This window comes from Prionailurus viverrinus, chromosome E1, assembly GCF_022837055.1.
Source record: "Prionailurus viverrinus isolate Anna chromosome E1, UM_Priviv_1.0, whole genome shotgun sequence".
NCBI classification, from domain to species: Eukaryota; Metazoa; Chordata; class Mammalia; order Carnivora; family Felidae; genus Prionailurus; species Prionailurus viverrinus.
Genome location: NC_062574.1, coordinates 29542578 through 29556529, shown reverse-complemented (window position 1 = coordinate 29556529; position 13952 = coordinate 29542578). Strand labels below are relative to the sequence as shown.

Genomic DNA, 13952 nt, shown 5'->3' with positions numbered 1-13952 from the left:
TGATCTGCTATGGTCCAAGCCCACCTGCTGCAACAGTCCAAACTCACCTGTTGCCCAGGGCCTAAAACCCTTCAGCCCCTGTGAAGTCAGAGCTCAGAGGAGCCAGGAGCAGATGCTGGCAGAGAAAACGCCCAGTGGCCAACTCCGCTGTTGATTAGAGCCTGTCTCCTGACCACTTGGAGGGGAGCGGCTCCTTCGGAGCCCTCTGAACCAGCCTTCCCCCGGGGGGAAGTCCTCCAGACATCGTGCCAAAAGCACAAGGGGCCAGTTAGAGCCCCCAGGGGCCTCAAGCCAGACGTCCTGCTCCCCACACTCTCTTGGGTTCCCCAATATCTCCCCATATTCCTTCTTAGCCTCTTGAAGCCCCTCTTCCTCTGCCCACCCCTGAGCGTCGATGTCCCCACATGTCAATCCTGGGCCTCTTCTCTTCTAACTGCTTCTCAAACTGTCTATCTAAAGCTCCAGTCTGCATTCCCCCATTTAAAAACTCCCATTGTCTTCCACTGAACACAAGATAAAGTCCAAGGTACTCCAACCCTTTTTGACCTTGCTCCTGCCCACCTCCCAATTCCCCTCCACCCTGCACTTAGATATTCCAAGCCACATCTGACATACAGGGACGGAGGAAGGGACGAAGAGAGGGAGGAAGAGAGGAAGGGAGGAAGGAAAAGAGGGAGGAAGGAAGGAAGGAAAGAAGAGAGGGAGGGAGGAAGGGAGAGAGGAAGGGAGGAAGGAAAAGAGGGAGGAAGGAAGGAAGGAAGGAAAGAAGAGAGGGAGGGAGGAAGGGAGAGAGGAAGGAAGGAAGGAAGAGAAGGAGGGAGGGAGGGAGGGAAGCCACATCTACCCTTGACATCCTGAAGTTCTTGATTTGTTTCTAAGCCACTCTGTACAATAGCAATTCGACAGCTTCTCTGTGTCTGCTCCCAACTCTGAGCAGAAATCCAGGCAACTACTGCCTGCAGCCTCAGCACCTTGCTGGTCCCTGATACTTAATATTCAAAGGAGTAGTCACTGTTTGCTAAGTACTGTTATAAGTGCCTTATTAGGAATTACTTGATCCTTATAAAGTAGCTATTTTCTGTCATTATTTATAATATTATAGGAATGTAAGTGGTAATATTTATTGTCAACCCCATTTTATAGCTGACAGTACAGAGGTACAGAAACATGAAGAAACCTTCCCCAGTTTGCACAGTTAGAAAATGGGGAGAAAAGCCCAGACGGTGTGCCCCAGAGCCAGCACTCCTCAGCAATGTGCAATCCTGGATCTCAATAAGAGACTTTTAAATGAACTAATTCTGATTAAAAAAAAAAAAAATACAGGAATGTTAGTACTTCAGCTACAGGATGGGGAGACAAGCCAGGCCCGGGGCCACTAGGGCAGGGTCTAATATCACCCACCACAAGTCACAAAATGAAGGCAGGGAAGGGTGCCCTGGTTCAGAAACACAAGGCAGGTGACCGCCACAAACCCACAGGGCAGGACAGAGACTACAGACCAAACTCAGAGGCACGAGGTTAGGGCAGAGCCCCCACAGGCCACAGGGCACAGATTCTGCCCGACCAGACAGAGCATCGCTGGCCAAGGATGCTGGTCCAGCTTGCTGGGAGCCCCAGGGAAGAGGAGGAAGAGGGGGTTGGCCCCAGTTACAGGACACAGGGCCCTGACATCTGGCTCGGGGGTGGCATCCGGCAGCCCATGGGGGATCCTGGGACTCTGGCCATTGGCCACACTGTTTCCATTTGAAATATTGTGTGCATAGTAGGTGCGTGGGGCTCAAGCCTCCGGGGGAGAAAAGGGGAGAGTAAAAGGTTGAGGTCAGCCTGACACCTGAGACCCGGCAGAACCTCCGTCTAGTGGCCCACGCTGGAGCGGGGCCAGCACCTGGCTCGGTTTCATAGTGAATGAGCATTCAAGCGATCATACTTTCCCTTCCAATAGCCGGGAGCCCAGCACTCACCCGCATGGGCTCGTCAGGGAACCCAGGTTTGCTCGGCCTGTCCTGCCGTCGGGATCTCAGGAGCTGCTTGGCCTGCTTTTCCGTCAGAATTGGAGAGGCCCCTGAAAAAAGTCGGGAAGGGGCCTTCGGGACTCTCGCAACAGGAGCTCGTGCACCATCTCACAGTCCAAGGCGAAGGATTTGCAAGTTCGATTTCGGTCAAACACAAAAGCGCTTTCACGGGGACCTGTCCCAAAGGACGTGGCATTCCAGAGAGCTCCGAGGAGAATTCTAAATTGTTTCTAACTCAGAGCCAAAGCTGCACAACGTAAACATAGTTACCTATTGCAACGGTGCATTTCTTTAAAAGTGGGTGCTAATTTAATGAATACGGGATTTTTTTTTCTTTTTTGTTTTTTTTTAAGTAATCTTTCGAACTCACAACTCCGAGACTAAGAGTCGCATGTTCCACCAACTGAGACAGCCAGACGCCCCTGAGTAAGTTTTTTAAAACACATTTTCTTCAGTTTCTCTGGTCAATGTGTTTCTTGTCCCTTAGTTTTGCTTTGATGGTTTTTCTTTTTTTTTCTAATCCCCAAAACACTAAAGCAGCTAAAAGTTGTTACTGGAAGATTCTCCGTGAGAACAAGACTGTGTTAAAGTTGATAATCACACATGATCTCTCAAAGAAGGTATCATGATAAAATTATATTAAGTTTTGATAATCCCGCGCAAACTCCAAATGATATCATCAAATAAATGTCTGTCAAGTTTTGATGATGTCGTATGAAGTCTAAAAGACAGTATAGTTGAAGATTTATCAGCATTTCTGAGAATTAATATTCAAATACATTTAAAGATTAAGAAAATAGGGGCACCTGGCTGGCTCAGTCAGTAGAGCATGCAACTCTTGATCTCTGAGTTATTAGTTCAAGCCCCACATCGGTGCACAGATTATTTAAATAAATAAAACTTTTAAAAAATAATAAAAAATTTAAAAATAAAGACTGAAAAATAATTATCCCTAATGATAGCAATTCTGGGAGCCTGCTCTTAGGGAGTTAAAAAAAAGCACTGAATTATTATATATTACATATTCTTTGAAATGAAAAAAATATTTTACAAATATAAAATAGACTGATCCCAGCTTGTCATGTCAGCATAGAAACGGCTGTTTTCAGAGTTCATGCTCACCTGAGAAGCAAGTCAGTAAGGTGAGGCAGAGGACAAGCACAAATAGCTTCTTCATCCTGTCTTTGTTCCGCTCTCAGCCTCTTGCAGAATGAACGCCCCCTGAATGGGCCAGCCTACTTAAAGGAAGCACTTCTGCCCCCCCCAACCCCACTTCCCCCATCCCCTCACCCCCCCCCCCCCACTTGTTTATGCTCTGACTAACTACACTTACGGTATGATGTTAAGTGCATCTGACTCTGAGTTTTTAGTATGACCACTAAACTTTTCCTCTGAATCCCTATAAATTTTCATCCTGAGCAAGGAAATCACCCCTCTGTGATGTGACTTTCAGAGCATGAATTGGAGAAAGCAACATGTGATATTGACTTCATTTAAACAGACGCAGCTACATCATACACTGGTTTGTGAGTGTCTGTTTTTGTTCCTGTTTTCATCTCTTTCATTAACCGTCTCTTACATTTGCACATTGTATGACATCTCTCCAAAGCCCATTCACTAATTAGGTTTGACCTTCCTAATAGTTTCAGAGGTAGGTAGGGAAATTGGCAAGGAGCATAGTAAAGGGGAAAATGTTTTTTTCAGCTGACTTCAGAGCCAGAACACCCAGGGTTCGTGTCCTAGCTTCACCTCTTTCTAGCAACGTAACCTTCAGTAAATCACTTACCCTTTCTGAACTTTGGTCTCCCCACCCTGTACAAAGGAGGAACAGTCCCTACCTTGTGGTTGTGATTAAAGATGAAGGATAAGCAGCAACTAGCACCATATCCATTTTACAAATCAGGAAGTGAGGGCCGCCTGGGTGGCTCAGTCAGTAGAGACTGACTCTTGATTTCAGCTCAGGTCATGGTCTCACCATTCGAGAGTTCGAGCCCTGTTTGGGATTCTCTCTCTCCCTCTCTCTCTCTCTCTCTCTCTCTGCCCTTCCCCCACTTGCTCTCTATCTCTCTCAAAATAAATAAACAAATGTTAAAAAAAAAATAAGGAAGTGAGGTTTGGAGAGGTGAGACCATATCCAAGTTCACACACTATGGATGCTGATGTAGAGCCAAATTCTCCTCTCTTCAAAGGCTACTGCTCTTCCCATTATGCCCAAAAGGGCCTCCTGCAATTTGCTGCCCATTAGAAGGGTAAGCAGCCCATTTCAGACTCAAGGTTACTTTTACAAAGACAATAAAATCTCAGTAATCTGAAGTTCTTTTAAATTCAAATCATCTGTAAATATTACATAAAGAAATTATTAAATATATTCTTTAAAATGTCTGGAAGATATGCGGCATTTACGGGGATGAGATTCTCAAGTCAGAGAAATGGTCTGCTGTTTCTGTGGTCACTTTGCCCAGCTCAGAGGAAAACAATGTTCTCTCTGTAGTTGTCCGAATTGATGCTAATGTTGTGCAACTGATATTGAACCTGCAGAGTTCTATCCACTCTGCTGGTATAAGGACAGTTTGAACAAATTGTAAACAAGAGGAAAAAATCATGCATTGTCAGCAAAGTTGCTCAGAATTTGATCTTCAGTTTTATGCTCTCGGTTGCTATTAACATCCTTCCATTTTTATGCAGTTTTCAGTAACTGAGGAATTTTAGGAGCATTATTTTAGAAATAGATATTTGCCACATTATGTACCTTGTGGTTTTTTATGTGCATTGTCAAATCTGTCGTTGCTTTTGCTCTTGTGGTTGAATCGAACACTAAGCGTATTGTTTTATCAAATAAATACTTTCAGTGGACCAGAAAAAGAAAATGTATACCCAGCCAGAAATTTCTAATGTGTCCAATGTAAATTTACTACAAAAGTATTTTTTTAATTCAGTAACTTTTGTCCATATCAGGAGTGTCTGATAAAAATATGATGTGAGCCACAGATGCAAGCTGCATACATGATTAAAATTTTTCTAGTAGCCACATTTTTTAAGTAAAAAAAAATTTTTTTTTAATTTTTTTAATGTTTATTTATTATTGAGAGACAGAGCATGAGCAGGGGAGAGGCAGAGAGAGGACGAGACACAGAATCTGAGGCAGGCTCCAGGCTCTGAGTTGTCAGCACAGAGCCCGATGCAGGGCTCGAACCCACAAACCGCGAGATCATAACCTGAGCCGAAGTCAGACACTCAACCAACTGAGCCACCCAGGTGCCCCCCAAAAATGAAATTTTTTTATATTCTATTTTATGTATCATGAATACCCAAAATATTATTATGTTGATACGTAATAAAACTAAGCAAATGATGAGATATTTTCTGACGTTTTTTGCACCAAGTCTTCAAACTACAGTATATATTTTATGTAAAAGTTCATGCATTTCAAGTGCTCAGTAGCCAAATGTGGCAGGTGGCTACCATATTGGATGGCATGGGTCTAGATCCTTCCTTCTCTCTGGCCACCACCTGAGTCTAGGCTACTGTTACTCTTCCCCCAGCTTCTGGCACCAGGCTCCCAACTAGTCTCCCAACCTCCCCTCCTGTTCACTTTGATGCATTCTCCATGCAGCAGCAAGGATGGTCTTCTTAAAATAGAAATATATAATAGGAAACAGACCTCATCACTTCCCTGCCTAAGAAACCTTTCTTATCTTCTCACTGGACCGAGAACAAAATCAGAATCCTTACCATGCACTACAGGACCCTGTGGTATCTCTGCCTGCTGCTCTTTCCAGCCCGACTCTAACCACACCCCTCTAGCTTACTGCAATCCAGCCACACGTGGTTACTTTCTACTTAACAAGCTCTTCCCACCTCAGGACGTTTGCACATACTTTTCCTCACACTTTTAACGACTGGATCCTTCTCATCCTTCAGGCTTTGATTTGTAAGTTCTCTTGCTCACGCAAGCTTGCCTTCACCAACCTGAGGAAGGTTCCCTGCCCACTCCCACCACTACCATTACACTCCATCTCCTAGCACACACCATAGTGTGTAAATACTGGCTTTGTTTACTTTTAAAAGTCTGTCTCTTTCCACTGGACTATAAGCTCTAAGGAAGCATGTATTACTTTTGTAATTAAAAAAAAAAGAAAAAAGGAACCTCTGGTGGACTGGAAAGGTCCTACTAGAGAAAGTCAGGGACCTGTTCTTCCCTCCTTTCCCCCGGCATATTGGTTCAAGGTCTCAGGTGGAGAGTGCTCTTCAGCTGTTATGGCTGGGCCAGTGCCCATATTGTTCCAAAAGGGGAACTTTAGGAAAACCAAAAGAGCAAGGTCACTTTGTAGTGAGCGTCACTCTAGTGAGGAGAATTCTTTTCTACCACCTATCCTTATTCCCAGGGAAAGCAGAAGCCAGATCAATCAGGTGAATCTGGGTATGCCTTGGTGGCTCAGTCAGTTAAGCGTTTGACTTGGGCTCAGGTCATGATCTCTCAGTTTGAGGGTTTGAGCCCCACGTTGGGCTCTGTGTTGACAGCTCAGAGACTGGAGCCTCCTTTGAATTCTGTGTCTCCCTCTCTCTCTGACCCTCTCCTGCTCACTCTCTGTCTCTCTGTCAAAAATACATAAATGTGTGTTTTTTGTGTTTTTTTTTTAATTTAATCAGGTGAATCTGCAGGGCTCTCAGTTGAAAGTGCAATTCCCAAAAGCTCCACAAGGTGGCAGACTAGAGAGAAGAACCAGGGACATCCAAGGTCAGGGGAAAGAAACAAGGCCACCAAGGTTAACTATTCTAGAAGCTGCCAGGAATACCAGAGAATCCACTGGAGATGGAGAGAGATGTTGCTGCAGTGCCTCAGACTATTTTCCTAGGATCTGAATCAATCTGAAGGTCTTCATTAGATGCTGAGGCCTAGAAATTCTGCATTACCAACTACCAACAGGAAGAATGCTACCACCCATATTCAAGGCATCCGAACATAGCAGATATTTGTGTTGGCTTCCCTCTTCTTAAAAGGAATTCTCGGAGCACCTGGATGGTTCAATCAGTAGGGCGTGCAATTCTTTTGATCTCAGAGTTGTGGGTTCGAGCCCCACTTTGGGTGTAGAGATTACTTAATAATAAAATCTTTAAAAAACAAAAAATAAAAGGAATTCTCAAATTACACTGCTGTTCACAGATCTGAAAAACCTGACACCATCAAACTCCAACATCATCCCACCAGATAGTCTCTTAAAAGGATAAGACAGTGATTTCAAATTCTGTCAGCTAAAGAAACTTCAGGGACAAGGGAACATCTTTAAAAATAAATAAATAAATAAATAAATAAATAAATAATAATATAGAAAGATGCTGAATCTGTCCCAAGAGAATTATGATGTGTCCACATTCTTTAGACCCAGAGTCAATTAAATATTTTCCAATATTCCTTTTTGTAGTTGTTTTCTTTTTTTTTTTTTGTCTACCTTCCCCACTAGACTATAAATTCTATATTTTTATGGTGTATAATTCTTCTATAACTTTTATAGTAGTAACTCTGTAAGCTGTACATGAACAATATACATGTTAATATACAGGCACACTGTGCAGGCAGATGTTAGGTTTGGGCAGGTGTGGTGGGTTAAATCATTAGCACCAATTCTTCACCACCACCACATATGCATGCTCTTTGCCATATGACCTTGAAGTCCAGCCCTTTGACCTCGGGCTCAACCAAGAGACTTGCTTCAGACAATGGGATGGTATCAGACACAACACAGACAAAGGTATATGCAGTGTGTTTGTGCACGTAGTCGTGCCCTCTTGCATTGCTGCCATTGCTACAAAAAGAGCTTCCTCCAGACAGCCGCCCCCGCACCTTGGTCTCAAAATTAACTCAGATGTACCCGAGCAAGGAGCTCAGACTACACAGATCCACAGCTTGCAGTAGATTCACTCAACCTAGCCCCACCTAGTTTCCAGCCACCACAGCATGAAGCACAGTTGCCCATAACCTGCAGATCCTTAACATTACATGATTGTTATTTTAAGCCACTGAGTCTAGGAGTGGTTTGTTACACAGCATCACTCTGACAACAGCTACCCAATACAAGGGGTTCTTATGAGATGGGTAGTATGTCCATAACTGGGTGCTACTGGGTCTAAGCTAATCACAGGGTCCTGCCGGAAGCTTCACTCAAAAGTGAATGAATATCTACTGGGTAGGCCATGTGGTATAATGGTCAAGATTGTGGAGCACAGAGCCATCAATAAACCTGAGCTTGAATCCTAGCTCTGAAACTTAGTACCTAGGTCACACTGAAGCTGTAACTGGGCAGATTTCTTAACTGTCCAAATGACTGCTTTTTCATTTATAAGAAAAGAATAATAATTACAATATAACTTTCCTCTTAAGGTGTTTTGAGACTTAAAAAAATTTTTTAACGTTTATTCATTTTTGAGAGACAGAGCACAAGTGGGAGCAGGGCAGACAGAAAGAGAGACACAGAATCCGAAGCAGGCTCCAGGCTCTGAGCTGTGAGCACAGAGCCTGACGCGGGGCTCGAACTCAAGAGCTGTGAGATCATGACCTGAGCCGAAGTCAGATGCTCAACCGACTGAGCCACCCAGGTGCCCCTGTTTTGAGACTTAAAAGAGAAAGTGTATGTAAGGTAGTTGGCAGATATTGCAAGGATCTAATACCTGGAAACCACTGTTGGTGTTGTCACTATTCTTACCATTCCTTCTTTTCTCATCCGTGAAAGATGATTTGTGAATCATCTTTGCTTATATTTGCATACACACACCCACCCGATTCTCAGACACACGATAGAAAGTCCATAAAAAATGTTTTGAATGGCCAAATAACATGGAGATTAATCAAGCACATATTAAGATATATAATTCTATATATTGTTGAAATAAAAATCCATCTTTATTAGAAAAGAAAACATGGCCCCTTTTCAATAGGAGTTGATTCCCCCTCCATCTCCACACCCTGTGCCCTTGGCTTCCCTTCTCATATCCTCAGGACTTCTACACAAACACATACCTTCCTGTTTGGAGCAATAATACAATGGCAAGATGGTTTGGCCTTGGACAGGAGCCTTTCTGGCCTGCTGCGGGCTTCCACAAGTAGGCTGTAATTTCTGTGCTGGGTCCAGGACATTGGCCCAGCGTACATCTGCCCAATAGGTAAGGACAGCCAAGGTCAGCATCAGATTCCTGATGGCCAGGGCCAGGCTTCTCTCCAACCTAAACAGGAATGACAGGGGTACTGGCAAAGTGTGGGAACGTACGGTGGTACAAATAAACACACTAGGGGAGTGGAACATGGACCAAATAATTTGTGAAACCACTTCTAAGGCTGCTGTGACATTACACTTCATTCAGGAAAAGTGCTAGGCCTTCAACTGGGAGAGAAAAGTTTGATTCTTCTGGGAAAGAGATCCTGAAATCTGTGTTGTTTTTCTCTGTGGGATCTCAGTTGGGATGATAAGCTTCAGAGAGACTAAGAGACACTCTAGCCTGGATTCCCTAACCTTAAGCGGCTAAGAATCACCCAACATCTGTGAAAGCCTCTCACATGGAAGATGAAGACAAAGCAAACCAAAGGGAAAAGCAACTTGGGGCCATCAGAGACCATGCACAGAGAGAAGGGGAAGAAAACTATCCAACACTATCCTCTGATTTCTCAGAGGATATTTTTGCTCCCATGAAACATGAACAAGAAGTTGGGGGAAAAAAGGAATATTCCAAAATCGAATCAACAACAAAAAAGAAGTTCTTAGAAATTAAAAAAGATCCAAAGATAAAGCTATGGAAATAGCTATTTTAGAAAATATCTATTTTAGAAAAATAGAGCCAAACTGAGAGAGAGAGAGAGAGAGAGAGAGAGGCTGAGAGAGGAGGAGGAAGGTTTAAAAAAATAACAACAGCAAAGCAAGGGAGAAAAAATATTTTTAAAGAGAGGACATTTATCCAGATGAGTTGAAAACTTATGTCCACACAAAACCCTGCACACAGAGGTCTATAGTCCCTTATTCATAATTGCCGAATCTTGGAATCAACCAGATATCCTCCAGTATGTGAATGGATAAATAAAGTGATAAATAATATTCCAGACAATGTAATACTATTCAGCACTAAAAAGAAATGAGCTATCAAGCCATGAAAACAAAGGAATCTTAAATGCCTATTATTAAATGAAGAAAAGCCAATCCAAAAGGGCTACATATGATATGATTCCAACAATATGATATTCTAGAAAGAGCAAAGCTATGGAAATGGTAAAAAGATCAGTGGTTACAAGGGGCTAGGGATTGGGGGAGGGGCGGGAATCAACAGGCAGAACACGGAGAATTTTTAGGGCAGTAAAACTATTCTGTATGATGCTATAATTGTGGGTACATGTCATTATACATTTGTCCAAACCCACAGAATTTGCCCCACCAAGAGTGAGGCCTAATGCAAACTAGGGACTTTGAGGGGATGATGGTGTGTTAATGGAGGTTCATCATTGGTAACAAATGCACCACTCTGGTGGGAGATGCTGACAGTGGGGGGAAGCTCTGCCTGTGTGGGGACATGGGAATACCTGAAATCTCTGTACTTTCTACTCCATTTTGCTGTGAACCTAAATCTGCTCTAAAAAATAAAGTCTATTTTAAAAAATAGAGAGAAAGAGGACAGTCTAGTAGTTTCAACATCTAAATAAGAGAAGTTTTTAAAAAGAGATCACAGGGGCACTTGGGTGTCTCAGTTGGTTGGGCATGCAACTCTTGATTTTGGCTCAGGGCATGATCTCATGGTTCTGAGTTCGAGCCCCACATCGGGATCTGTGATGCTGGATTCTGCTTGGGATTCTGTCCCTCTCCCTCTCTCTGTCCCTCTCCTGTGCATGCGCTCTCTTTCTCTCTCTCTCTCTCTCTCAAAATAAATAAATGAACTTTTTTTTTTTAAAGGAGATCACAGAAAATAGAGAGGAGGAAATTAACAAAGTAATTCTAGAACCAAAGGACATGAGCTGCTAGACTGAAAGCACCCAGCAAACCTGGCAAAATAGATGAAAACAGACTCACACCGGGCACTTGTCTGTGAAATTTCAGGACACTAGAGAAAAAGGGAAGATTCTCCAAGTTTCCGGGAAGCACAAACAAGTCTCATTCAAGGGATCGGGAATAAGCATAGCGCCAGACATCTCTACAGCAACATTAAAAGCAAGCAGAAATGGACCCATGTCTTCAATGTTGTGAAGGGAAATCATTTCCAACTCTGAATTCTATACCCAGAAAAATAATCAGGTATGGAAGGTGGAATAAGGGTATCTGTAGACATCCGAGGACTCAAAACGATACCTCCCATGTACCTTTGTTCCTAAAGGTACTGATGGGTGAGCTCCAGAAAGACAAGAGAATTCACCAAGAAAGGCCAAGTGCCAGGACCCAGGGAACAGAAGGTACAAACAGAAGAGTGGTGAAGGGAAATCCCAAGATGACCCCTGTGCTCCGATGCAGAGGGCAGGCAGTCCCGTTTGGCACAAGGTGTGATCTACATCACAACCTGAAGACACACTGAGGACAGACTGTCTGGGTGAGCCAGGTTCTTATTTATTTATACTTTGATGACCATGAGCTGACAAGGTTCCTGCTCCCCCAGCCCTATGCATTTTTCCTGGATCAGCTGAATACTCCTTTCTCCCTGAGCAAGGTGCTAAGAACCTGAAGGAAGTCCTAAGCAGCTAAGAAGGAAACATGGAAAGCAGCCCCTCTCCCAGCCAGATTTTTGCCTGATGTTCAAACTACAGCCCTGTTCAGTTGTCCTCACTGTTGGGAAGATTAGCAATCTTCCCAAGACCATGCTCTCTGACGTCCCCGGGGGTGGTGGGGATCTCCTCGGGGAAGCTGGATTCAGACTCTGCCCCAGACTCTACTCAGCTCATCTCCTCAGGACCAGGTTTGGGCTTGTTTTTCAAAACAAAACTATATTTGGGGGGGGGGGGTACTTTAGGGATGGTAGAATTATAAAGAAAAGCAAGGGAATGAAGGATATACAGATTAGGAGAGTAGTTCTTTCCTGATGAGGCTAGCAATCAGGTGGGCACAGGAGAGGCTCCAAATGTTCAATACGTCAACCTGTGTGGTGGGTTACACAGGTATTTACTTCATTATTGTTTTTAACTGCACGTATGTTTAACTGCGTATATGTGCTTATATGTTTCATTAGATATTTTGAACATGTGATACATTTCACAATTAAACCCCGCCCAAAAAAGTTTGAATAAGAAAATAAAAGGATCACCTGGGGAACTTGTTAAGCAGGCAGAATCTCAGCTCCATTGTAATTCTGACTGGAGAGACCTAGTCAAGACCTGGGAATCCATGTTCTTCCATGATGCTGATGTAGGGGGTCAAAAGACCACATCTTGAGCCACCTGCCTGGCTTCAGAGCATGGTAGGCTTTGGCATCCGACTAACTGAAGTCAAGGCCCCAACTCGGTTGACTACTGGTTGTATGACATCAAGCAAGTTTTCTTCGTCTGGAAAATGAGAATGATAAATCATATACAAACATTATATATTATTAGAGACAAATATAAATATAATATAAATATTAGAGACAAATGGCCAAAAACAGAGATAAGCTCACAACTGTGAACTATCTCCATAGAATGGAATACTATGCAACTGTTATATACAAATTCATAAAAACATGGAAAAGTTATTTTGTAAATGAAAAAAAAATAGCCAGACAGAGAATATATCTACCATATAATCAAAATAATGTGCAGAAAAAAATAAACCACAGTTTCCATAGAAAATAATGAAAAAATATGCCTCGGTGTTCAAATACAGGTCGTCTTCGGGGTGAGAGACGGATAATTTTCTTCCTCTTTTTACTTTTCTACATTTTCCAAAGGTTCTATGGTGGGAATTTTTTTAAACCTCTCAATTTTTTAAAGTATATCCTTTGTTACGTTTTCAAATCAAAACTAAATTAAGGGCTCTGCTTCCAATAGGATTCACAGATGTGTATGGCCAGGATCCATCTGATACAAGCCACACAGTCTTCACACTTCACCACAGTCTGCCCCAGTCTTTATAATCCAGATGGTTAAACACTTTAGATCCCTACTCAAAATGCAGCCCAGGAACCATCAACATCAGCAACATTTGACCATGTGCCAGAAATGCAGGCTCTCACCCCACTTCCCCAAGAAAGGGAATTAGAACCTGCATTTTAACAAGATCCCCAGAGGCAAGGTTTTTAGAGATGTAACAAAATAAGAGACACTCTCTCTTTGATGGTTTAATTTGGATTGAAGCTAACTTGGATGACCAAGTTAAAACGAAGGGATCTCAGTCCCAACATTGCCTACGGGCCATCAAGCATGTTTGTCTACCGCTCTGCGCCTCAGTTTTCCTCCTCTGGAAAAATGGGAATGATAAACTCAGCCTGGTGTCTAGCAAGTGCAGAGATGGAAGCAGGGGTGCAGTAAACCATTTTTTTAATAGGTCTAAAGTAATGCTTCTTGTCGGGTTTGTTTCAACAGGACTGGCACTCTGTGGCAGCTGGGGCTCCTGGCACAGTGTTTGGCTCACCCTAAGCCAGTGCGGGTTTAATAAACAACTAGCTCAGGTGACATCTACCAATTTTTTACTTGGATTGTCCCATTCTTTCAGTATATAATACTCAAAATTGCCAGTTTTCTCCCAACACTCAAAACTGTCCCAGCTCCCACCTCCGCCACTGAAGGAGGTGGGAGAAGTTGAAGGTCATACATAAGCTTACCGTAAACCGTTCATACTAGAACTTCCTATACTGTGGGTTACGGACCGGCACGGCTCAAGCCTGCATCCTCTCTACCTACCTCACCTAATGGTTACTCCGCCCACCGTTCTCCTTTAGCCACGCCCTCGGAGCCCGCCCCTCCCACCCGGCTCCACCCTCTCCCCCAGGCCCGTCTGCCTTAGCGTT

The 13952-nt window shown here is 43.4% G+C and overlaps 1 protein-coding gene across 10 annotated transcripts in view; it reads right to left on the bottom strand.

The window, feature by feature from the left end:
• The window catches only part of CE1H17orf67 (chromosome E1 C17orf67 homolog), a 36505-nt gene that overhangs the window by 22178 nt on the left and 375 nt on the right, over positions 1-13952 (bottom strand). For 3 of the 10 annotated variants that reach the window (XM_047832434.1, XM_047832436.1, XM_047832441.1), the window contains exons 1-4: positions 13767-13841; positions 12276-12513; positions 9028-9230; positions 1962-2062 (exon numbers count right to left, since the gene is read on the bottom strand). In XM_047832434.1, the coding sequence (XP_047688390.1) occupies positions 1962-2062; positions 9028-9230; positions 12276-12313 (342 nt within the window). In that variant the 5' untranslated portion in view covers positions 12314-12513; positions 13767-13841. The other 7 variants (XM_047832440.1, XM_047832439.1, XM_047832438.1 and 4 more) reach the window with 5 other exon arrangements.